Raw genomic sequence first — 26,994 nt, 5'->3', positions numbered from 1 at the left:
TCTGCCAATATATAAGCGTAGCCCTATTACTCAATGGAGATGGTGATGATAATAGTACCTACCTCATAGAAATCATTATGAGTATTAAATGAATTAATACAGAGAAAATGGTTAGAACAGTGTTCAGTATGTGCTCTTTGCTTTATAATTGTCAGCTATTATTACCATTCTCTGGAAAATCTCAATAGTCTAGAGGAAAAAGATTGATATTGGGGACTCTACCAAAATAAAGGCTGCCTCATCATTTGATCTCCTTATAGGAAAGCCCAAGAGTCGACAAACCCTGCAATACACACATAACTACTAATCATCTTTGTAGTGCCTAACTTTTTAATAAGATGATCAGACTCCAGCTTGAAAAGGAGGGGCCAAAACAGGTTAACAGAAAATATATATACAAACATCGAGCGAACAGAGAGAAATGTGAACAAACAAACAAAAAAGATTATCTGAGAGATAAAAGATGTTGCATCTATAAAACAAGATTGAAACTTTTAAAAGAACAACCAGGGAAGAAAAAAGAGCCTTTTAAAACTTAAATATGATAATCTAAATAAAAATTCAATAGAAGATTGGAGAATGAAATAAAAGACATTTTCCCGGGCATTAAAACAAAAAGAACAGCATTAGGAAACATTTGATTAATAGTAGTTCCAGAAAGAGAGAATAGATAAGGTAGGAAAAAATTATCAAAGAAATACAGCAAAATTTCCTTGAAGGATACAAATAAAGATTCCAAGGAGTTAATTGAGCATCAAGCCAAATGAAAGCAAGAAGACCCATACCACAGAACGTTATTGTGAAATTTCTGAAAACTAGGAATACAGAGATGATTCTAAATACTTCCATGGGGGAAAAAAGTCACATACAGTGGAACAAAATTCAGAACTGCATCAGACTTGTCAATCCATGTTTTAGAAGGACATTGGCGTAAAAAATTGGCGTTGGCCTTCAAAATTCAGAAAGAAAGTTATTTGCTACTTTGTATTCTGTAACTAGCCAAACTATTAACCAAATGTAAGCATGCAATAAGGACATTTTCAAGGATTCAAGGAATCAAAAATTGGCTTTTTATGCATTCTTTCTTAGGAAATGACTAAAGAGTTTACCTCAGTGAAGTGGGAGCATAAACCCAAAAGGAGAAATAGATGGAATTCAAGGAACGGGCAATCCAACTGTAAAGTATGGCAAAGGAAACATTCTGAGGACAAGAGCTCTGCACCAGACCTAAAGAGCAACCAGCTGGGATGGAAGCAGGAAGAGGAAGGACTGTAGGAGGGAGTTTATAGTAGAAAAAAATACACCCTTTGAAGTTCAACAGATGAGTTGCATCACTTGGAAAAATTTAGAAATGGACACATTAAAAAACAAAAAGCAAACCAAAGGCAATGATTAGGAAAAAACAACGTATTTATAATACACCTTCTTGGTTCAGCAGCGAACAGTAATCTAATTATGATGATGTAAACACTATTGGCTTTATCAAAAATTGTGATGTAACCTTACTGAGAGGATGGGGGAGGGGAAGTGATGGTGTAAGAGAGCTATAGCCTTCTCGACTATAAAAGGGAGTCAGGGGGGCCGGCCCCGTGGTGTAGCGGTTAGGTGTGTGCGCTCCGCTGCTGGCGGCCTGTGTTCGGATCCTGGGCACACGCCAATACACCGCTTGTCAGGCCGTGCTGTGGCGGCATCCCACATAAAGTGGAGGAAGATCGGCAGGGATGTTAGCTCAGGGCCAGTCTTCCTCAGCGAAAAGAGGAGGATTGGCCTGGATGTTAGCTCAGGGCTGATCTTCCTCACAAAAAGAAAAAAAAAAAGGGAGTCAGTAGATAATGTCTAAAACTAATTAATACATAGCACTATAAGGGTATTATATAGAAATGTGAAGATAAATACCAGAAGAAATAGCTGGACATGTAGAAGACGTTTGGCTCTAAAGAGCAGGACTAGGTATGAATGGGTCAGAGAAATGCTGTTTTTTATTACAACCCTTTGATTTTTAAATGAAGAACGTATATTACTTAGACAAAAATTAATTTTGAAAAAGAGAGGAAAGAAAGAAAGAAAATAGCAACAGGCATTCATTCTTTTAACACTTTTGAATCCGGCCGTATGGACTTCTTGCGGTATCTGTCATGTATAAATGTTTGACTTGAACTTAAGGGAGCAGCTTGTCCTTCTGGGTGGTGGGTGCTAAAACAATACCATGTGGAGGTGAGTGACGAATCGGGTAGGGAGTCCTTGCTGCAGGAGCCACAAAGATGTAGATGCATACACCTTGTAAAATAGATTATTTGGTGTCATTTTTCTTCCCTGGATTTGAGACTTGAGCTTCTTCTCCCTCTCTCCTTTGAAATAATCTGCTAGCCATTGTTGAAGTGTTTTTTTCCAGGCTGGTCTTAGTCATGTTGTGGGGAATTCATATAAGTTTGAACCCAAGAATTAAGGGGGCAGCTCTTCTTCCTCTAAAACCAATCTGTGGTTGAGATGGTAACTGGGAAGAAATCTTTAAGAGAAAGGGGACAAGGGCCGGGCCGGTGGCTTAGCGGTGAAGTGCGTGCGCCCCGCTGCTGGCGGCCCGGGTTCCCATCCCGGGTGCGCACCGACGACGCACCACTTCTCTGGCCACGCTGAGGCCGCATCCCACATACAGCAACTAGAACGATGTGCAACTATGACATACAACTATCTACTGGGGCTTTGGGGAAAAAAATAAATAAATAAAATCTTAAAAAAAAAAAAGAGAAAGGGGACAAGATTTATGTTATAAAAAACCCACTGTCTTACCTATATGGAGATTTTTCTTTGATTGTCAACCTTGGAAAATATGACTTTTATTTTATAAATGAAGTCAGTAGTAGAAACATACTTAGAGAAATGAAACTTCCAGCTAGGTTTTCCTATAGGTTTTTTCATGCAAGGCTGGTCTAGTGTCACAAAAAAACAAAGCCTCCAAGGTCAAATTAATGGGAAATCACTAAATGATCTTCCATTTTGAGATTTAAAATGTACATTAGTATGTTAAAGGTCCAGCATTTCCCAAGTTTTTGCCAGCAGAATTTTTTAAAATATATCTATTAACTGTAAGTGTTCATGGGACTAAAGTTCGGGAAACAGCGCTAAGGAGCTCCGCCCACTGCTGGTGGTGCAGGAAGAGGTCCCTGCTAGGAGTTCACAGTACTGAGAGTGTTTTACGGCTTGTTGGGGTGTGGGTTACACCTAATGTTTGTTTATGTTTCTTGGCTGGATCCTAACACCAAAGGCCCCTGAGGCAAAAGAACATCTCAGGGAAGATCATCATTCTCTTTCTCAGATGAGGGAGGTCAGTAGGATCACCCTAGGCCACCTTTTAGAGTTCAGGAAGTAGAACTCAAGGTGGCCATTAAAGCTGCTTCTAAATTCGGTCATGGGTCTGCAGATGCCTGGTTATCATTCTTAGTATCTAGTGCTCTTGCTTTTCCTTCTGTTTCCTGTTGTTTATAGACTTTTTGATAACTATTGCTTTCTTTTGCTTAATAAAGCAATGCATAGTAGAAAATATTGAGAAGAATAATACAAAGAAGAAAATAAAAGTCACTTGTAATCCCACCACTCAGAAATAGAATCATAAGTAATCTTGTGATTACTTTTTGTCTGCGTGTTCTGGGCGTACTGCTTATAGAGATGTATATTTGTATGATGCAAATTTACCTCTTTGTTTTAATTCATATTATATCATGAACATTTTCCTATACCATTAAAAATGATTTGTATACATCATTTACAATGGTGCCGCAGTAATATATCATTGGACAGTACCATAATTTATTTAGCCATTTACCTATTGCTGCATATTTAGTGTGTTTAATTTATCTTTATAATAAAACACAATTTCATTCTGTTTGTCTCTTACTGGACCATATGAAAAATGACACTATAGATTTTCACCAAACTTGGAGAGTATGTTTGGGATAGCCAGATTCAAAGTGTAGACTGAAAAAAAGAGCGTGTTTATATTGTGGGAATCAGTGGAGAAACTTTAGGGAAGGAAAAATAATTTTCCATCTACCCTTCTGAGTTCCTGGCTCAGACATCCCCATCATAAAAGACAGATTAACAAGAAAAAAACAAACGGAAGTATTTAACATATATACCTCATGTATGCAGGGGAGATACCTAGGAAAACTGAGTAACTCCCCAAGATGGCCCACGCCCTCACCTTAAATACCGTCTTTAGCTAAAGACAAAAGAAAGATCTTGGGGGAAGGAGAAGGCCAGTTATGGGAGGTTACCAGGGAAGGCATGGTAAACAAGGGTAAGGTTTGTTATGTAGATTTAAGTCAGTGCCTTCTCACGCTGATAAGAGTTTCTGGAGTTTTGGAGTCATCCTTTTCTTCCTGGTTCAGAGAGGTAGACATCTTTACAAATGACTTCCTTTGTAAAATATAAATGTCCCTTACAAAAGGGTAGCTTCTACTCTGTTTTCAGAGCTTCTCTTGCATCTGCTGTTTCTTAAATAATCAGCTCAAAATAATTCTTATGCCGAAGAGGCATATTTTGGAGTGGCATATTCTGCTACCCTTCACACCTCAAATTGATGAACACACATCCTTGAGAACAACTGTAATAAAGAGATCCATAACTGGGGTAGCGTGGAGGAGACTTGTCAAACATATTATGACACTGTAGATAGAAATCCAACATAATGGCTTTCATTTTTGTGTCCCCAATCAAATGGCATGAGGATATCAAAACCTCATCACAGCTGCTGATTTGCAATCAAATTCCTTTTACTGTGGGCAGCTCTATGAGGAATACCAAGGGCATTTCTGTCCAATAAAATATTTACAATTATGGAAACCTAGAATATCCACTGTAAACACTTGGAAGGGAAGCAGATGAGGGACAAGTAAAATTATCTGTCAGGCCACGGACTGATTGATCCATCAATCAATTCATCCATCCTTCTCTCTCTAACCACCTATCACCCAGAGAGTAGCTGCCTTGGTATCTCCATGTTCTTCAGCCTTATGGGGTCATCTTTCTATTGAATATTTAAAAGAATGGCTCGAGCTCCTCTAACAGGCATAGCAAGAAAGACTTTATGTTCCCTGATATCTCTGAGATTTCTTAACAATTTCCAGCTGAATTACAAATCGCTTGTATCTCTCCTCCCTTTTCTCCACCCTGCTTCAGCCCAGGTTAGAACACAGCCTTTTCTTTTTTTACGCAAGGTTCTCCACACATAATGTAGTTATGTGAGTAGAATTTACTCAAGATTTGGCCTGAAGGCTGGGCTGCTTCTTGCTGGCCAGTTTCTCATCTTGGGCCCCCTGGCCTCTCACCTCGTTGCTGGGTCTTGCCCTCCTTTCACTTTCTTCTCAATCTATCTATCATGTCCTTTAATCCTTCCTTCCTTAGTCTATCCCATCAATAGTTCATATTATCTCCCATTTTTTAGCACAGCAATTAACTTCTCTGTCTGGCCGTATCTGTGGGCTTCCTTTTTCATATACAGAGATGCCATCAAGATACTCTCTTAAACCTTGATAGTTCTCCCCCTAAGAGGAATTCTGTACTCAACATTTAACATAATAAACACCTTTCACCTACCCATCTATATCCATCTGTCTATATTTTCATCCAGCCATCCCTCCATTTATCTAAATGTATCCATCCCCCTGCCAACATCTATACATTCATCCATCCACCCAACTCTCAGTCTCTCTGCTTTTCTCTGTCCTCACTGATTCCCCCCAGGCCCCTCCAGAGGCCCAGAACACTCTTTATGGGAAGTTTCTTTCTCTCAGCTTTTTCAAAGAGAAACTTGTGCTTTGCAGAAATAACTATCAGCTGTCTTGAAATGATAAGGGGGAACTAGATAAGAGGTGCATTGTTGGGAATGAACAGTTATAATCTTTGCCTTGGGCACAGACAGGACAGATAAGACCCAAGTTAGAATTAAGCGACCAAAGCCGAGTGAGATTCGGGCCCTTCACTGAAGACATTTGGCAAGAAGTGACATGTTTGCATATGCTGAAAGTTAGGGTGTTAGTGGGAATACACGCACACGCAGACACTCTCACACACACTCAGAAACACCTAACACTTTTATCTTGAGTTAAGCTTGAATGCAGCCGTACTCCCATGACTCACCTGTGAACCATGACAAGATTACATCTGCAAGTTGAATCCCTCAGCATGTCACAGAGCTCCTGTAATTGGCTGGATTGCTGGCAATCCTAGTGCTGTATAAAGGTATACTTATATACATTTGGCATTTAGTGTTTATATCAGGATTGCTTTTGATCTGCTATTTGTTCTTACTTTTTTTCTTAATTGTGTTAAGTAGTTGAAAGTAACTTTGCAGCATTAGAAGCAGAGGCCAAATTTGAAGTAAATTCTGTTCTTCACAATAATCCCCCTTTACCCTGACAATGACCAACTATTGCGTTTTTTTTTTCTTAGGCAGGGAAAGTTATTCCAATTGGATACAGAGTTGCAGACTGCTTGACTGAAAAACTTCCCAGGGTGAGCATTTTCAATATGCATTTGTATGAACATAAAATAGACAACCCTCAATATTCCTTATGAAAGTTGTATAAATTGAATGTGGTCAGTTGGATTCTTTACTGTATTTTGAGGCCTTCTATTGAGTTTGTCCAAAGAAGTAAAAATTCCAGGCTTACAATTTCCAGCTCTCCAAAACTACCGGAGATTCCATTTATTTCAACAGGAAATGGTCATTTATGTTATGCCTTCTAACCTGGATACTTCCTGATTGTTTTCTAAATATAACTTTTAAAATATGTTGTTTATTTCCAGAAAAAAATACGTTTTAGGCAGTTTCATTATTCAGAGCTGTAGTTCCTCATGTACTTACTACACTCATGCAATGAAGGCTGTTCATTGATTGGTATATATCAGTCCTGCTAATATTTAGAAAACTACACTTAATAATTCTATTTTCTTGTCTCACTGTTTGTAGTTAATTACTCCACCTGAGGCAAAAAAATTTTTCAACTTCAGATATCCACCTGCTGGAGCCGAAAGGGTATTTTATGGCAGAGCAAATGATGCCAAAATTGCACCTTCTTTGACACATGGAATAAGATCTAAAATTTCAATACCGGTAACTTCTTTTTTTTTTTTCCTTGTACATTATTAATTTACTGAGGTGAAAATGCACAAATGAGGTATTAGTGAAATCATTAGTTCCAATCTCCTTCTCACTCTTAATCTCGAGCAGTGAAAAAAAAAAACAAAAAGCAACAGTCAAGAGAGTGTAGAGAAATTAGTGGTTTGAGCCACAAACTATATATTCTCCCATCAGACAAAAAAAAGCCAAATTGCACTCTACTTTCTCACAGTGAAGACAAATGCGATCCGGCTTTGTTAGGTACAAAGAGGACAAAGACTGGGTGATATTGTCTAGAGGCACCGCAGAGAGCTTTTATATACCTTGAGTGGAGGTGGGGCCTGACCGTTATCTGCATTGATGGAATGGCCAGTTTAGATTCTTAAGGCCTTATCTACATATCTGGAGAGAACTTGTGGAAATCACATGGTTCTTGTGCTTGACATTCCCACTTCTCTGGAATATTTGAGTTGAGTAACTGGGGAGCTCCCCTCATAAACCTTTTAGCCACATTGAAACCTTTTAACCTTGTTGAAAATTCATGTTTAGGCATGTTTAAGCTTCATAGCCCCAATTCTGACAGTTCATTTGAAGGTGCGCAAAGGCAATGATAATGAAATGTTTTTCCACAATCATATTCTCTTCTCCCCAGCTATTGATTAGAATTTCAGTTTTCAGATTTTTACTGTTTTTGTTGTTACATCTGTGCTTTGTGTGATTTCTTTAGGCAAAAGTATTGATAAACCCACAGCCTATTACAACGTTTCAACAGAAAATTAAAGATAAAAAAGAATCAGTATATTTTAGCAATCAACGGGCACCATTAGGAAAATCTCATGATCAAACGCCAGGATTACCCAAAGGCTTGGATGTACTCAATACCACATTTGGGACAGCAGTCATCAAAGGTAGTAAAAAAAATAAGGGGTGGAGAGTGGGTGGGGAGGTAAGTTTTCTTAGAAAATGGGGCTAAATATCCCATTGGTATGGTGTTTGGTGGTGGTGTAAATGATGCTTCAAGAGTGAAAGATGGGATCATAGCAAGAAAGTTACTCTCAGACTCAGAATTCTTAGATTTTATGTGTGTCAAGGCAGTAAAAATTCAGGTTTCGGAGTGGAGATCAGTGAGCATGGAAGAGATGGTATAAAGACAGGAAGGAGACTTGGGAAAGTTGACGTTAGGGCCAGCTGTGAAGGCTGCAGTCCTTTCTCCCTGGAAGTCCATTTGCGTGTTTTATTTCCACCAATGCCTCTGATGTGTTCATAACTCTTACGTCTTTATGAAACTCTGTTTCATAAAATAGACCATGGAGCAAATAAGTTTGGTAAATGCTGTGCACTGCACTCCCTTCATGCGCATCCACGAAGTCTACTCGCGTATTAACCAAACACAGGCGGTGTGTAGAGCACACTTTCCTTCTCATTTTGAGAGGGAGTGGAGCACATCTTTCAACAAACAACAGCTTATAATGGAATTGGTCACAGGCCATTATTTCTTCTGAAGCCCCAGCCTCCTGCCACGTTGTTGGGGGTTTTTCTTTATACCTTTCTCACATTTATCTCTTACTGCCCTTTTCAGGTCTCTTACCTCCTTTCCCCAGGGGTCTTAACACAGGAGACCTCAAATTCCATCTCTCTATCCTGCAGAGAAATTCGGTTCTCTCTTTGTCCCTGTGCATCCATTAAGGCTCTGCTCTGGGAACTTTATCTTTTTTTTTTTACCAGAAGGCCCATTAGATTATTTTCCTTAACATAGTAACATCCACTCTGGAGATAAATTATGCCTCTCTTGGAATGCAAAATCTGCAGTTGTACTTTATTGTATCAGATCTAAAGTTAAAATTTGTTAAAATTTGAAACGTGAAAAAATGTGTTTTAGAACAGATAAAATATCTTTTCTTTCTTTTTAATAAGATTAAAAAATTGTATTTATGTAGACATGGCATTATAGTATTATAGTAGTTATATCATAACTGCTATCTGGGATTAGTCTATTTAATATGGAAAGTACTAAGTGTACCTCATTTAAATATATAATAGAAAGAATGTTCCAAAAAATGTATATGTGTATTAATAGGTGTAATGCTTCATATATCAAAAGAAGTGCTGCTTTATAGGATTATTTTGAGTAGGACCACCTTCTGGTATTCTTAACTGTTTGTTTACAGATCCCAGTTCTTGGCAGAAAGTCCAAAAGGAAGAAAACATCTTAATCTATGTTGTTAGGTTGACAGGAAAGAGTGAAATTGTAAATGGAATTATATTTAAAAATTATTAAATAAAACAATAAAAACTAAATAATTCACTGTATACAAAACTGGGGACCACCAGTCATGGGAAAACAGCTGTTAAACAAACATCTTAAAGCTCTAGATTTGGGACCAGTAGGAAGAATTTCTCCCTGATTCCAGTGATTTCCCTGCACTTTGGCCACTTTGAAGATGGATATTCAGATCAAAACAGACTCAGGATGTGTGCTTCGGTCTACAGCTGTGAAAATTTGCACTAAGGCACCACAAGGCATTAGGTTTCTGAAACTGATTTGTAATTCAAATTTGCTTAGATCATCTTGGGAAGTCTGGAGCAAGCTAATATCAAAATTGTCCTGAGATTCTCAGAATCAGGAATTTAACCAGGCTTGGACTATGGCTCAGAACAACCTAAACGGTTAACCAATACAGAGTTCTGATATTCTTCAGAATTCTGGGAGTGAGCCAGGTCAAGTGGGGGTCCCTAGGACAGTGACATCTAGGCTATATCCTGTCTTTCTTGATAAATCTTCATTTATGTTGGCTTTGTGTTCTCCCAGGATGCCTGTGTAGCCTATGTAATCAGCATTTGTCATTTGTTCTAGTCAATTTAAATATGTTATAAATAGATGAATAATACCTTAAAACTGATTTCATTAATTCTTCCTTCAGAATTATCTGCTAGAGATGTGGTGAATCCACCAAAATCCTATGAAGAAGTGTTTAAAGAAGGAAAGGAAGGACATGATCTGTATGTTGTTTCTCACAATGATTATTATGTGGGTAGGTGTCCTCTGGTATAAAATAGGCATGAGGATGTAGGACTCTCAGATTTGTGAAGAGGAATAAAGGAGATAATGTGCATATAGTTAAATACCTGGCATATAATAGATGATCAATAAATAATAACTTATTATTCATAAGGTCATAAACCCTGATAGCTGGGAACACATACACTTATGCATTTTGTTTGTTTGTTTGTTTGTGTGTGTCTGTGTGTGTGTGAGGAAGATCAGCCCTGAGCTAACATCCGTGCTAATCCTCCTCTTTTTGCTGAGGAAGACTGGCTCTGAGCTAACATCTATTGCCAATCTTCCTCCTTTTTTTTTTCCCCAAAGCCCCAGTAGATAGTTGTATGTCACAGTTGCACATCCTTCTAGTTGCTGTATGTGGGACGCGGCCTCAGCATGGCCAGAGAAGCGGTGCGTCGGTGCGCGCCCAGGATCCGAACCTGGGCCACCAGTAGCGGAGCATGTGCATTTAACCACTAAGCCACGGGGCCGGCCCTGCATTTTGTAGATAAAATGTAGAAATATATGTATCGTTAAAATGAAAAAACAGCTAAGAAATATTAAGTGTTAGTCTTATCTCATTTTAGTAGTTTTAGGCTTAAAAATACTATTCTTATTCAAATGTCAGTATTATTCTAAGTGCTTAGCTTTATATGAGGAATATTGGGTAACGGTCAAGTGCACAAATTTTTGAGACAGATAGATCAGGTTCAAATCCTAGCTCATCCATTTACTAATGTTTAGACATTGGATATTTTACTTATCCTATCATCATCTATTCTAATCTCTTAAATGGAGATAATAATATTGTGAGGATTAACTGAGTGCCTGCAAAATGCTTAGCATAGTGCCTGGTTCATAGTAAGGGCTCAATAACTATTATTATTATTATTATTATTGTTATTAAGTGATCTTGTATAATAGTAGCCTATTACTAGAATTACACTATAGCACAACTAAAAGGCATTAGATATTTATAGTGCTGTAAAATACAACTTAACTGTTGACGTGTTGATGCTAAGTAGAGTCTTAATATAATAAAGGATTGAGAATTAGACTCTAATACATGTCCTGAGAAAGCCGATGGATTGCATGATTTATGACCTCAATCTTCATTAGCTAGAAGCAAGACTGGTCCTTTACTGCAGTGCAAGGCCCCTCTCTCCCTCGCTTCCTCTTTGTTTCTTTACTTTTTCTCTTCCACAACCCTCTTGCACCATACTCCCTCTCTACGCTCTTCCTCCTAAATTTCTTCTCATAGCTGGGGCTTGTCTCCTATGCCCATTGCTCCACTGTCTGGAATCTGCCATTCTCTTCTTTCATGGCCAGTCTCTGCTGGTTCCCTATACTCTCTAACATGATCCCAGTCCTGAGATTGTCTCTGCCCTCCCGTTCAGGTTGTCAGGTTGCCACTGCTTCTACCCACTCGGTCACAGGTCACCACGTTCCTTCTCACAACCTTGGCTTCTCTCCATATCTCTGCCATCTCGTCTTCCCTGGCTTGCTCCCTCCCTTTCTTCCTTTCCTCTTTCTGGTCCTCCCTTCCTTTACTCCTCCTTCTCTCCCTCCCTCTCTTGGGAAAATATTTTATTCATTTTTTGAAAAAGTTTAGCATCTGTTACACAATCTAATCCAATGTCTTTTAATTGTTTTAGAAAGGAACTATAGCAATGAACACATATATAGACAACCTATAATGAGATATCTTACATGCATTTAGCAGTTGGAGGAAAATGGGTGTAGATTTTTTTTACATTTACAAGAGCTCTAATGGACTATAAAATGACTGAAATTACCAGCATTTGCTGATTTTTACAGAAGTTTCATTGGCTTCTTGAAAAGTCATAGAATCCAATCTTTTTAATATTGTCATTTTTTTCTCATAATGCAAGTAGCTTTATTTTTTATTATAAAAATACATAATAATTGTAGAGAATTTAAATATCAGGAAAAGGGATGAAAAAGTAAAGGTAATCTTTTGAAATCCCATTAGCCAGAGTTAACTACAGTTGATATATTCAACATCTTTCTAATCTCCGTCCACTGAGCCATCTGTCTTTAGTTAAATGGGATAATACTCTCCGTGCTTTTGGGGAACCTGCTATATACGTTTAAAATATTTACTTAAAATAATATGCAAGGACACCATTCAAAAACAATAAATATATATCTGCAACATCTTTTAAGTATACTCAATTTTAATCATTACTAAAGTAATAGATATTTCTTTCATAAAATGCAGTTACATAGAAATATATAAAATACAAAGAAAATCTCCCACAATTCCCAATCTTTCACAGATGATACTTTCATAGATGTTTTTCTTTGCACATTCATATATGAGTATATATGTGTGTTTTGTTCCCTACTCTATATACTTTTTTTTATTTGCTTTTCTCCCCCATTTTATGAAATATCTTGGTTGTATTTCATGTCAGCATCTATATTGTATTTTTCAGCATTATGAAAATATATTGTTTATATATCTTTGTGAATGTGATATATTTCCTTAGGATTTATTCCTAGATTTCTGAGCATTTGAATATTCACTCTTATTCACTTGAATAGCTGCCCCAATTTGCCCTCACACCCACAAGTGTACGAGAATTTCCTTTTCCCTACATCCTCCCCAATAGTGAGCTTTGCCAATCTTCTTTATTTTTACTTAACTGAGAGACAAATTATGATTTCACATTATTGTTTATATTTACATTATTTGGGTTACTAGTGAGGCTGAAAATCTTTTCTCCATCATTTCTTAAGCTTTTAGCTGATCTGTAGTTTCAGTCTTACTTTCTTACCTAGAAATAGAATACTAACACCACTTCATGACTTGAAAAAGGTACAGTATTAGATTTTAAATATAAAGACCTCCCTGTTGGATTCTCAGCCCTCAATCACCCTTTGAATGTTTCTAATATGAGCTAAGTGATTATAATGAAATGTGAGAGTTGCAATGTTCTGCTGATATCACTAAATCTCAGTGAGAACAAGTACAAAACACCAACCTCTCAAATCCGGGCACAGTGGAAAAGACTGCTGGGGTCCCAAAGCATTGTAGTACCTCCCCTGCGCTTCCGGAATTCTGTAACATTAATGGGGCCTACACTTTTCATCATTTATATCTGTCTTTTCTCCTACATCATTTCCCTACTTACTTTCCAAGTATTAATGCAGGGAGCTCCTGTCCTACCAGTCTCCCAGCTCAGGTGGAGAATGCTTCTGTCATCTGCAGCCAAATCTGTGCCATGCCTCGCACTGTTGCAGTTTCATTCTTTTTCCCACTCTCATTTTCATTTTCAATGAGAACGTAATGTGCTTCTTGCAAGATAAGTTTATTTGTGTTGCTTAAGTCAGAAGCTTTCTTTTTTTTCCCACAGGAGAAGCAAAGAACCGAAAGTATAACCCTTCAAGTTTTCATAGGTTTAACTTGTATGGGGTTCCAACACCACATTTTAATGATGGACGAACCATGGCAAAAACTTTATATTGGCTCCATGAACTACAAATGTAAGTTTGATTATATTGTGTCCTGGAACAAGTGTTAAATGTGTGGCATATGGACTTAAAGAAAAGTTTATTTATTAAATTTATTTATTTATTTATTTATTTAAATTATTTATTTTTATTTTATTGTTCCCCCGAAGCCCCAGTAGATAGTTGTAGGTCATAGCTGCACATCCTTCTAGTTGCTGTATGTGGGACGCGGCCTTAGCATGGCCGGAGAAGTGGTGCGTCGGTGCGCGCCTGGGATCCGAACCCGGGCCGCCAGCAGCGGAGCGCGCGCACTTAACCACTAAGCCACAGGGCCGGCACTAAATTTATTTTTTGAAGAGATAATGCATTGGCATGGTTCAAACATATAATTAATGGAAAAACCTACATAGTGATATGTCTTCCAAACTGTCTAGTTCCCCCAGAGATAACCACGATACTGTTTTGTGTGTGTATCATTGTAAAGTTACTTCATGTCTTTATGAGCAGATCTGAAAACATATATGCATGTTTTTAATCTATGGGATCAACTCTATTTATGTTTCTTAAAGATAATGGGCTTTCAAATCTCTATGAAGACATTCTTGTCATGTATAATTAACCTATCATTTATCATTCAGCTTTGTTTAATAGTTATTTGGGCACCTGAGCATCTTGATTTAACTCTTGCAAACTGTGACCTTTTTACACTTTCATTCTATAGATGACAAATTGCCTAGAAAATTAAAATGTTTCTTTAGTTTTTCATTTCTATAGTGTTATAACAATAGCGTTAATAATATATATCAAAGCAACACTTAAATGCTGGGAAATTACTTGTAAATATCCATATTTCCTACTATACTTATAAAAAATCCACTAGTGTAGTGGATTGAATGGTGGCCACCCAAAAGATATGTCCATGTTCTAATTCCCAGAACTTATTAATGTTACCTTATGTGGGAAAGTGGTCTTTGAAAATGTAGTTAAGTTAAGGATCTTGAGATGAAGAGATCATTCTGGATTATCTGGGTGGGCCCTAAATCCAATGACAAGTGTCCTTAAAAGGGAAAGGCAGAGGAAGATTTGAGACCAAAGAGGAGAAGACAGCAGAGGAGAAGGTGATATGAAGGTGGAGGAGATTGGAGTGATGTGGTCTCAAGCTAAGGAAGGGCAAAGAATGCCTCTAGATGTTGGAAGAAGCAATGAATAGATTCTCCCTTAGAGCCTTTGGAAGGAATGCAGCTTTGCCGATACCTTGATTTCAGACTCCTAACCTCCAGAACTGAGACAATACATTTCTGTTGTTTTAAGCCACCAGTTTGTGGTAATTTGTTACACCAACCACAGGAAACTAATATATTGGGCCTGCATTTCTTTTTCTTTTTTTTTTTTTTTAGGAAGATCAGCCCTGAGCTAACATCCGTGCTAATCCTCCTCTTTTTGCTGAGGATGACCGGCTCTGAGCTAACGTCTATTGCCAATCCTCCTCCTTTTTTTTTCCCCCAAAGCCCCAGTAGATAGTTGTATGTCATAGTTGCACATCCTTCTAGTTGCTGTATGTGGGATGTGGTCTCAGCATGGCCGGAGAAGTGTGTCAGTGCACGCCTGGGATCCGAACCCGGGCCGCCAGTAGCAGAGTGCGCGCACTTAACCGCTAAGCCACAGGGCCGGCTCTGGGCCTGCATTTCTGCACATCAGTGGTGGGAGTGGATTTATTTTGCCCTCTGTCCTCTTTAAAGGAGACACTGGCCCTCCAAGTTTCCATAGGCCCCAGCGTGCACACAAAGTTTGCATTCCCACAGGCACCCAACCTGCCTCGCTCGATTGCCTGTCTGGTGCCTTGATAACAGCTCTCAGTTGTAGAGGCAAAGTGCTAAGTGCTTTATATATTATTAATTTAATCCTACCAACAACTCCATGAGGTAGGTATACGATAATTTTTATCCTTTCCATTTACAGATGAAGAAATTGAGGGACAGAGAAGTTGAATCATTTGCCTAAGATCATGCAGCTAAGGAGTGCTGAGAGTAGGGATGAAACCCAGGCGGTGTGGCTCCACAGGCTGCCCTTAACCACCATACCAGGTGTATAGGCACTTGATTCTCTGATCACAGGCCTGAAATACTGATTTCCATTCCTCTTCCACTCCTTTTTCATGAGTTTTTGATACTTGAATTATTCAAAACGATAATGGTAAAACACAAACACAAAGGAAATTCTTACAGTATTATAGTAAACCCATATGAGAGTTTTCTTTAAGATATAGAAGAGCTCATACAACAAATATTCATTAATTTATCATTATTAAGGTGTTACGTAAAGGGAAACATGAACAAATGATTGAAATATTTAAGGATTATAGATATTTATAATTAAATATAGAAATTGCTACTTATAGGAAGATGACAAATATGGCTTATCCACTTTTGAAAGCTTAAAAATATGAACGTGCTATCAATTTATAAAAGGTATGAAATAAACACATTAACAACAATCTGGTACTTAAGAACATCCCAAGAGCAGAGCCTTTGGGTCATTAATAAGGACATATTTACCAATGATTTGGGATAGTCATAGAAAAATACACTCGGTACACCTAAAACTAATACAATGCTATATGTCAATTATATCTCAATTAAAAAAATACATTGAATTTATAAAAGCAGGCAATAGGCAGGGTTCATTTTCCTCCAACTTGTCTCTATCCCCAAGGAAACATCCTTCATGAAACAATGTTTTATTTGATAGTACTTTTTGTATTTTGAATCTTAATTGGAAAATTATTGCTAAAACAATAGAGAGATTCTTTATTCCTTTGGTTTGTCAGATTTTAAAAAGAATTCACTACTTCATTCTTGTGTAATTTCTGTTATAAACTTGGAGTTAAGCATGTTTGTTTACATTTTAAGGCATCTCAATGTTATATGCACTATTTTAATGTAAATTTGTTTTACTCTTAGCTTTTAAGGGGTATATTTCCTCTGTAAAAACTACCTTTATCTATATTCTGTTTATAACCTTTGGTTTGAAGAATCAGTTAGAACCATGTGCACGTGTGTGTGTGTGTGTCTAAATAAAAAAATACAGTGGTACACAAAGGACTTTATTCTGAGTTGGTTAGTGAATGCTGTGAGGCTGTGTAATGATTTTACAGTTATCTATAGTCTGACACACATGGCTACTCATAGATACTTCCTACTTCTCCCAGAAACATAATCCAGGCACTTTTTTTTTTTTTTTTTTGTGAGGAGATCAGCTCTGTGCTAACATCCGCCAATCCTCCTCTTTTTTTGCTGAGGAAGACGGCCCTGGGCTAACATCTGTGCCCATCTTCCTCCACTTTATATGGGACGCCGCCACAGCATGGCTTGCCAAGCAGTGCGTCGGTGCGCGCCCGGGATCCGAACCAGCGAACCCCGGGCCGCCGCAGCGGAGCGCGCGCACTTAACCGCTTGCGAATCCAGGCACTTTTTGACTGAAAAGAGTAGGCCCCATGACTTAAAATCCTTACCCTTGTAATCCCTGTATATTCCTAATTATGCCCCTTGGAGCTGGTTTTCAGATTGTCAACTTTATTTGTTCAAATTATGTCCCTTAAACTGCCATTGATTTATTCTGACTTTACCCATATTGTTCTTTTTTTTTTTCCTTTTTGAACTAATGGGAAGTAAATGAAGAAATAAGAGATGAATGACTTTATATTTCATCTTTTGTTTCTCCACAGAGTGTCACTCTTCTCCAGAAATTTACTCAGCTCGATATTTCTATAGTACAGGAAGTAGTTTTAAAAGCAAATGGAGTTTAAGAATTTAATGTTCATTGTTTTTAGTCTTAGCGAAACAATAATTTATTGATTTTAATATTATTAAATAGTAGTATTGTAATTTTACAGTTCTCAAAAGGAATCTTACTCATTTAATCTCAATGATAGAAGTAATGAAATTATATTACAGAAAATTGGCAAAATAAAATCACCCATAATCCTGTCACCTTAAATCAACCATTATTATCTTTTTAATGTATTTCTTTCTAGCATGGCTTCCTGTGTAGATTTTTGCATAACTTTAATCAGAGTGCAATCCCATTTTATATCCTGCTTTTTCACTTAACATAAAATAACTCTATATTGTTGTGTATTCTTAATAGCCAACACTTAAAATGTAGGCAGAGTATATTCTTGTTAATGTGACATAATTTAATCACCCTCCATGATTGAACATTTAGATTCTTTTTTCCATTATAGTCAATGAGGCTACAAACATTTTTATAAATATAACTTTTCCATATTTTTAATTATGTGGATTATCTCCTTATGATTGGTTCCCAGATATAGATAAAAAGGAATGAACATTTTTATGCTTTTTGAATATTACCAAATTATTTCCAAAAGGATTATAGCAATTTACATTAGCAATCTACAAGTGTTTTGCCATAGTTTTTGCCAATGTTGGATATTCTCTCTGTCTTTCTCTCTATATATATTTGCTTATGTACTATGTTAAAAGTGGCATTTTGCTGTTATTTTATTTTACGTTTCTTTTATTGCTAGACAGTATTACAACTTCTCCATATATTTGCCTACTAGATGTGAATTATCTGTTTATATCCTTTGGTTATTTATTTATTTGATGCTTAATTTTCTTTTATAATTTTAGGAGTTAACACATAATGATATTAACACTTTGGTTTTGTTTACTGAAAAAATTTTTGAGTCTCTTTGTCTTATTCTTTAATCAAAATTTTATCTTCTATTATAAAATTGTCTCTATAATAGAATATAAATGATAGATGCGTGACCACATAAAGCTTTCTTTTTAGTATAGAATTTCTTTTGAAACTGAATTTATTTTTTGATGGCCCAAATGATACTATAGTATTCCTCACCATATGTATATTTGGCAGCCAAGAACACTTTAGGTAATATAGATCTTGACAATTTTCTAATTTTATAGGAAAAGAGGAGCTAAGATTGTATCCAAGAAAGTTGATGATTTCAAAGAAAAGTTTCAGCATAAACTTGGAAGAGTTTTAGATCCGTAAGTTGATGATTAACTTCGAATTGATAGTGTCTTTGTATTGAATTAAAAAAGTACTCTTGTGGTCAATGTTGGTCTGTATTCTATTAAATTCTATCTATTAAATAAGAAACATCCTTTTGTGTTAATCAGGGAACTCTATTAGCTTCTGTAGAGCTTGGAATTCCAGGAAAGTGCTGAGTTCTCCAAGGTGGAGAGGGCTTTTGGAGAAGAGGGAGGGAGAATTGTGTGTAAAGCTTTATTTCTAGGATATCTGAAATTTAACTTATTGTGTTGCATTTTTCTCTCCCTTCTCTGTCTCTGTCTCTCTATATATACTTCTATAATTCTGCTTTGAATATGTTCTGTTTTTCCTTTTTAAATCTAGACTACCAGAAGCAAGTGAAAATATTCAGCCACTGTTAATGCAAGTGGAAGATTAGATAAAAGATCTGTTGGAGAACTTCTGTTTGATCTTCATAGTTTGGTTTTAGGACAAAATATAGGCTATTAAAAACATATGGCAAACATATTTTAAATTCCAGGGATGCCGTGTGTGGGTATTTTAACTAAAGGATTTGTTTTCTTTGATAGCATTGCGGAAACAATGAACGTTCCCCCAGACCACACATTTGGAGCTTGTCTCCGTCCTGAGGAGTATGGTAAATATGCAAACTTTCCTCTTAAAGAACAAACAAACATCCGCACAAAGTTATGCAGTTAAGTTCGCTATCTCCTTCTTTCAAAGCTTCTAATTTTAGAGGCTTAAATATTACATTAACATTAATGAGAACAATTTGTAGCACAAGAGAGAAAAAAGTTTTTCATATTATGTTTGAAATAGGTACAGTTTAAAGCCCTTGTAATGAATACCTTAAGTGTAATTAAGGCTCAGAATTTTGTTTAGAAAATAAATATGGCCTGCATTAAACAAGCAAAAGTGAAGTGAAGCCGCTTTTTAATGAATTCAAATAATGTCGTAGGCCCTTATTACTCAAATTGTGGTCTGCAGACTGGCAGTGTTGGTATCCCATGCAAGCTTCCTGGAAGTGCAGAATCTCAGGCTTCACCCCAGACCTACTGAATCAGAAACTACATTTTAACAATATTTCCAGATGAATTGTAGACACGTTCAAGTTTGAGAAAGCACTATACTCTACGATCACATAATTAAGTACCACTCTCTTCCCACCAGCTAATCAATCAATCAATCCATCAATCCATAAAGTGGCAGAAAAACTTAGCAGGATTTTGTCTTTATTTCTAAGCAATCTAAACAGCAGACATCCAAAGGGAAAACTATGCTAAACCTTATTAGGATTGGGTTGTATATCAGTGGTTTTTAAAATATAGTCTGTAGTCTACCTGCTTTAAAATCACCCAGGGAGTTTGTTAAATACGCAGGTTCCTGGGACCCATGCCCACATATTGTGATTCAGTAGGTTCTTATGTACACTAAAGTTTAAGAACCACTACTGAAAATGCTTTAGCTGAAATCTACTCACTGACAAATAAAATAAATATTTATTGAGTTTATACAACATGGTGTTTTAGAGCATCATAAATTTCCACATTAGGAGATGATATTTTGGTTCTGTTTTTAGATGAACTGTTATATGTTTTTTTTTTTTAAAGATTTTATTTATTTATTGTTTTTTTCCCCCACAAAGCCCCAGTAGATAGTTGTATGTCATAGCTGCACATCCTTCTAGTTGCTGTATGTGGGACGCGGCCTCAGCATGGCCAGAGAAGCGGTGCGTCGGTGCGCACCCGGGATCCGAACCCCGGCTGCCAGCAGCGGAGCGCGCGCGCTTAACTGCTAAGCCACGGGGCCGGCCCTAAACTGTTATATGTTTAATGGATGCCTCTCCATCTTGGAGGCTCTTCAAACCTGTAGGAGGGGGTAAAGGATGATTTAGGAAACCCATCATTAGTCTGAAAAACAAGTAGGTTATTCTGGTAAACTCTGCCTACTCGAGGGCAGGCTTCATGCTGGTGGGTGCTCTGTCTTGCTGTCTGTTGGATCCTTGGGGTCTAGCACCCAGTACATTTTTCACCAATATTTATAGCATGAATCGATGGATCCAACACACAGTTTGTCATTTTGACAATTTGACAACATTGACAAATTTCCTAATAGTTGATTAACATTATTCTTGTAAATTGAATGATAAAAGTGTTATAAAATGAAAAGGAAGAACACTGACATTAATAATTTAAAAAATATGTAAGTATCAGTACCAGTCTTGGTACTGCTTAGCGTAACTGTGAAACAGGACTGTAAATCCTCTCTGGACTTTTTCTGGAGCTCATGGATGGACACAGATTAACTCTAAGTTCTCACCTTTGAGACTCTTATTGGGGTTACTAATAGCATCTGTTCTCTGGAAAGCTTCAGGGTCTGCCTGCTTTCAGGGACATATTGGTTTCTTTACTGGGCCTGGATTTCTCCCTTACCCTTGCTTAGGGAAATGAAGGCAGCTGCCCAAAGAATGACTCCTTCCTAGGGCCTGGAGTTACTGGTTATGGTAAGATGCCTCCAGGAAGAATGCAAGGGCAGTGCCCACTTCCAGAACGCACCAAAGCAGAGGCAATCTGAAGGAGAATCTGGGGCAGGTGGACAGTGGTGCATTGTGGGAAATGGTTGTAGGCAGAGTCCGACTGAGGAGCTCGCTTAGCTTTTCTGATGGTCGGGGTGTGGTAGCTAGGTCATGGGTCTCTCTCACAGGGCCAGAGCTTGTCTTCCTGATTGCCGGTCTTTAGAAATGGCTCTTGAGTAATTACAAGTGATTTGATACGAGCTTCGTAAATATTCTCTCAGGGCCAGGTCAGAAGCAGGTATCAGCATACAACGCACCAGGCAGTTACACCTGATAGGGTTGTGGGACAACCAGGTGGAGTTGTTAAAACATTCAAAAGGTTATTTTTGGATGTTAATGGAGAGGGAAGACCTCTGAAGATAAAAAACCCAACCAAGAGCCATTTTGTGGAAGAGGGAGGACCTCTGTTACACGGAACAGCCACCCGAAGTGTTTACTTCCCGGAAGGGATGTGGAGGAGGAAAGGAAGCCATGCTTATTTGTCAAAAATCACCCCTAAGCGTCTTGATTTCCTCTCGCAGAGCCTTGTGTTTTGCCCGTCTTAGGATGGTGGGATGGCTGCTGACCCCATTTCAGATGACCTTGGTCTAAGTACTTGCCCAGTTCCTGGAACCAGCATTAGTTGTGGGCTTCTCACCCATACTCAGGGTCTACCCTTAGAAACAAGACTTCTCTCAGAGTGTGTGGAACTAGCTCCTGATTTCATAATAAGTAAGAAACTTAGAGGTGCTATGAGAACCTACTAAAAGAGACCCTTGACAGAGCCTAATAGAGGGCCTTGTACAGAGTGGGTGTAAATATCAGTTGCCTTTAACTGCAACCTATGTTGTAATTTAAATTAATCCATCCAAGATATCACAGCCAACTGCCAGCATGACCCTGCCCCAAGAAAGCAGGAAAGGAAGGGGTAGGCCAGGGGAAAATGAACAGAGGCAGAAGATTTCTTCTGGTGACATCCACCAAGCCATCATGTCTGAAGCAACATGGTCAACTCTAGTCTGATCTCTGCCACCATTAACATCCAAGAATGTTTTCCAAAATGGAATGGCAAGGAATGGGGTTTACAGGCAGTGTAGTTGTGTGTACTTTCTTTGTGTCATAGTTCAGGGAAGTTCCTTTAAGTCATGAAGGATAAATGAAAGTAAGGGCCAGGTCTGGGGGGATGTAGTAGGTAGACTGGGGAGTTCATGACTTCCAGATAACTGAGGGGGTTGTGGGTCAGGACTCAGTCAATGGAGCTGTTGATGGGGGCAGGTCTCCTGTGCTGGTGGTCGTATAGAGGGAAGCAGGGCTGAGAAATGGAAACTTGATATGCAGACTGAAGGCAGACTAGAAACTCACATTAGGAGGGAGTAGGAAATTTGAGTCCAGTTTTTACAAGGGCTCTCAGAGGACTAGTCAGCTGTGAGGCACACAGACTGGTCCCCACATGAAAGCAGCCCCAGCTGTCAGATCCTCAGACTAATGTCTGCCTCTTAGCAAGGGCTTCACTGTCTTAGGAAAGGATTTGGCAGCTGAGTGGGGCTGGATTCCCCCACAAGATTCTTTTTTTCAGATTTTTTTCATAAAGCAAAGAAGTCACATAAAACAGAAATATTAATTTTTTTTCAATTTAGGTACTTTTTTTTTTTTTCGTGAGGAAGATTGGCCCTGAGCTAACATCTGTGCCCATCTTCCTCTATTTTGTATATGGGATGTCGCCACAGCATGGCTTGATGAGCAGTGTGTAGGTCTGCACCTGGGATCCATACCTAAAACCCTGGGCTGCCAAAGCGGAGCGCATGAACTTAAGCACTACGCCACCGGTCTGGCCTCACTTGATGTACATTTTTATGTGCAAGGATTTTCTGTGATGCTGTTTAATAGCGTCGGAGTTAGGTGTGAGGTTTTTTCATTCACAGAAGTTGCTAGATCTCTCTCTCTCTCTCTTTTTTAGGATGAGAATAATATTGACAGACTTTAAATTCAGATAAAAGACTTTTCTTCCCTCTTCAATAGGAGCTGGTGATCTCATCCATAACAGACCTCCAGGTGAATGCCTTCGAGGCACGGATAGACAGCGAGCCCTGACTGCAGCGGTTCGACACCACTTGAAGAAAGTTAATTACCAAAACTTTGACACTTTGCTGGCAGCCTTCAGGCACTATGACAAGGCCAGTAGTGGAGCAGAGCTTTTTGTCTATGCGTGGGCTTACAGACTCCAGCAGGCTGGTGTAGATCAGGGGTCAGCAGAGATGGCCGGTGGGTCACATCTGGTCCACTACCTATTTTTGTAAATAGTTTTATGTGCTCATTTGTTTTAAGTATTGTCTATGGCTGCTTTTGCACTACAAATGCAGGGTAGTGCATCAGAGATTGGATGGCCTGCAAAACCTAAAATATTCACTTTTTGGCCCTTGACAGAAAATGTTTCCCTACCCCTGGAGTAGATCAGTGGTCGTCACAGTGTAGTTCTTTTGCCACTATTAGCATCACTTGGGAACGTATTAGAAATTTGAAGTCCCACCCCAGACCTACTGAATTAGCAGCTCGGGATTGGGGCCTAGCAATTGTGTTTTAACAAGTCCTTCAGGTGATTCTGATGTGCATTCAAGTCCGAGAACCGTTGTTGTAGATTATTAAACTGAGGTGTGCTGGGAGAAAGGGGAGGACAGCACTGTGGATCCCTGGGAAGACTCCTGGGATCTAGATAATCTATACCAAACCTGAATATGTACACATGGGACTGTCTGTCTAGGTCCAAGTCAAGCTTAGACCATCTCTCCCATGGGGGAGCAGAGTGTGGTTGCAGTTTTGAGAGAGGAAGATCATTCAATTTTCAAGCCACTCTAAATTTTATCCTCTGATATAGTTAGATCAGTTTTCGTTGTTAGTGCCGTTGGGTCAGTTCTGACTCCCAGTGACTCTGTGTACAGCAGTCAGAACCCTGCAGGTCTTTTTGTGCCATCCTCTCCCTTCTGATGCTTTATCACATGATGCTGTGCTGCTAGTCATAGGGTTTTCATGGCCAGTTTTTTTGCAAGTGGGTGGCCAGGTCCTTCCTACAGATCAATCTAGGGCTGCATAATTACTGCACATCATTTTAGGCCATCACAAATTGCTTTTACCAAGCTGCACTGCCTTTAGCTTACTTACCCTAAGGAGCACTATTATACAAACTGCTTGTGAAACATGGCATATTTTTTGTTAGTATGCCCATGAAGCTGTTATTTATTTTTGTCACATGTATCCTCTTTATAAGGAAACCCAGTCTTTCTAAAGGAAATCGCTGTGCTTCATCTAAGTATCTGGTTTGTTTTTACCTCATGAACAGCATGAATTTTGTACTGATTGTGCATACCTTTTTGACTTGGCTGCCAGGAAGCTCAGAGCCAATTCAATGAAGCACATCTCGTTTGTGAATGTGATCTTATAGCATACATTCTGTGTGCTTTTATTATTCCAAATTTCATCTTATTTTCTTCCATCTTTATTTTCCCTTTGCCCTGATTTCCTCACTTTTTGGGCTCTGTTTAATTGTACTTATTTTTCTAGGCAGCCTCAAAACTACTTTAGAATTAATATAAACAAAAAAACCCTCATAAATCTGTGATGATGCAGTGCATCGTAATCTTGATATGAGAAGAAAAAAAAGAGCAGAATAATTTTGGTTTATCTCAAAAGGAAAAGATAATATTTCTATCTCCCTTCCAATGTTGAGTACAGTTTTGGAAAAGTTACATTTCACGTTTTTTATCTTAAAAAAATTTTGATCACTCATTGACTAATTCATTTTGAGTCCATTCATTTTATTTGTTTATAGGTTAGGGGCCTGTGTGCCTGTGTCATACTGATGCATAAAAAGTGGGTTAAATATCTCATTTAAGTTTGTACCAATTATGTAGGGACAAGCACCAATCAGTCATCAACTACATTACTCACAAAGTTGTGTTTAAAGAAAATGTAAGTATTCAACTGTTTCTCTGGTTTTTAATAGAGACCAATTACTATTTACAGGTAATTGAAAAATGATTCCTCAGAGTTAAAATATGTAAGCTAAAATAAGTACATTTTAAACTTTACTCACATCCGTGTGTCTTACAAAGATGATATTGGGGGAAATTTACATATTAGTGACGTGAATAAGAGAACTTACCACAATACATAGTGCTCTGCTTTTTAAAAATTCTTCGTTTTAAATGTAATTATAGGCAAGATGATCATCTTAATAGCTGTTGATTATCTTAGTGAACCACCAGGCACATTCCTTATGATAAAATTAAATTAACCAGGGAGGAAATTACTGAGAATTATTTAATGCTGATATACCTTTTAAATAGTTAACTTCTCATATGCACAATGTAGTGCTCAGTGTCCTTGAGGAGCTGTTTTCTGAGAGGGTAATAAGATGTGGCTCTTCCTAAGTATAGCTGTAGGATAATTTTTGATTATTTGAATCTTATATTGTTGAATGCCCAGATTTAATTTAATGGAAAAGCAAAACAAAAGAGAACAAATAAACCGTGATTTCCTGAATGAATCTTCTCGGCTTAGAGGATTAATTCTGCTATTTAGGGAACACTCACAATACATCAAACATTATTCTGGATAACGTGTAGACTTTCTATTTAGGGAACTTAAAATCTAGAGGGGAAAAAAGACGCATCATGTCCAGAATGGTCATAGCAGAGACCCAAATTTTCAAAATAGGTCTATATAATTCCCACTCCTTTCATTTAATTATTATCCAAAAACAGGTGAGATGAGATGATTCCTTTTTTGGGGACAGCTGCATTCAGGGACAAAACTGCTCTACTAAGATGTGTGAGCGGGAGCTGGTAAGGAAGGAAGACAAACCTCAGGAATACCAGATGGCTGTGGGTGGTTGGGAGTAGGAAAGGTTCATGACCACCTTAACTAACAGTTCATTGTTGAGTAGTTTTTGTGCTATAAGCCACACCGCTGTTAGACTGAAAATGATCTGGAAAGCAAAACACATGACTCAGATTAATTTCATGGGCCATGCTGTCGTGACTTGTGCCGGCTGATTGGAGTGGAATAGCAATTCCATAACTTGGAAATGTGTCAGCAGTGGTGAGGCACCACCAGTAGCTCTGAGAGGGGACAAAGGTTTGATGTAGTCAGTCTGCCAGGAGCATGGGGGCAATGCCTTGTGTGTGATATGTCCTCCCTCACCATGAGGTAAATGAGCCAACTTGTGGCAGGAGTCATAAGTTTGGCACGAGGTGGTAGCCTCTGCATCAGAAACGTAGAGTGCTTTATTTTGTGCCCTGTCTGGAATGGTGGGTGTGTTGCCATGTCTGGTACAAGGATAGATCCAGGCAGCAATGGTGGCAATCTAGATGGTTCAGGCTTAGTCAGAAGCTTGATTCCAGTCATTCTTATCATGGGCATCTATATGAATTACCCAGATGGTTCAATCAGCGCCATGATTTGTTTCCATGATTTGTTTTCAGACTCAAAAAGAGGTGTCTTTAATCTTCCAGTCTGTAGCTTTCCAAGTGGCAAACCAAACAGGTAGTTCATTGGCAACAGTACAAAAGTCAGTAAAAATATAGTAGGTTCATCAAAGGGAGTATTGGTTGGAGCCATGAGAATAGCCTTGAGTTCTGCCCACTGAGTAGAGTGACTATGTCCATCTTTGGTCCTTCATAGCTCTCATTGAGGTTGAAAGCCACTGCAGCCTAGTGAAGACCACTGGGTTTCAGGTTAGTGAAGCAGGCCCAGGCACTTAGGGAAGCCTCT

General features: G+C 38.3%; 1 protein-coding gene across 1 annotated transcript in view; it reads left to right on the top strand.

Moving 5' to 3' along the window:
* Positions 1 to 26,994, top strand: part of EFHB (EF-hand domain family member B) — a 47,940-nt gene that overhangs the window by 10,397 nt on the left and 10,549 nt on the right. The window contains exons 2-9 of the mRNA XM_058553764.1: positions 6,448 to 6,510; positions 6,968 to 7,111; positions 7,845 to 8,025; positions 10,039 to 10,149; positions 13,538 to 13,667; positions 18,587 to 18,670; positions 19,244 to 19,311; positions 23,248 to 23,402. Coding sequence (XP_058409747.1) covers positions 6,448 to 6,510; positions 6,968 to 7,111; positions 7,845 to 8,025; positions 10,039 to 10,149; positions 13,538 to 13,667; positions 18,587 to 18,670; positions 19,244 to 19,311; positions 23,248 to 23,402 — 936 coding nt within the window. The remainder of the gene's footprint in view (positions 1 to 6,447; positions 6,511 to 6,967; positions 7,112 to 7,844; positions 8,026 to 10,038; positions 10,150 to 13,537; positions 13,668 to 18,586; positions 18,671 to 19,243; positions 19,312 to 23,247; positions 23,403 to 26,994) is intronic.

Source organism: Diceros bicornis, chromosome 2 (assembly GCF_020826845.1).
Source record: "Diceros bicornis minor isolate mBicDic1 chromosome 2, mDicBic1.mat.cur, whole genome shotgun sequence".
Lineage (NCBI taxonomy): Eukaryota > Metazoa > Chordata > Mammalia > Perissodactyla > Rhinocerotidae > Diceros > Diceros bicornis.
This window is presented reverse-complemented; position numbering and strand designations above follow the sequence as displayed.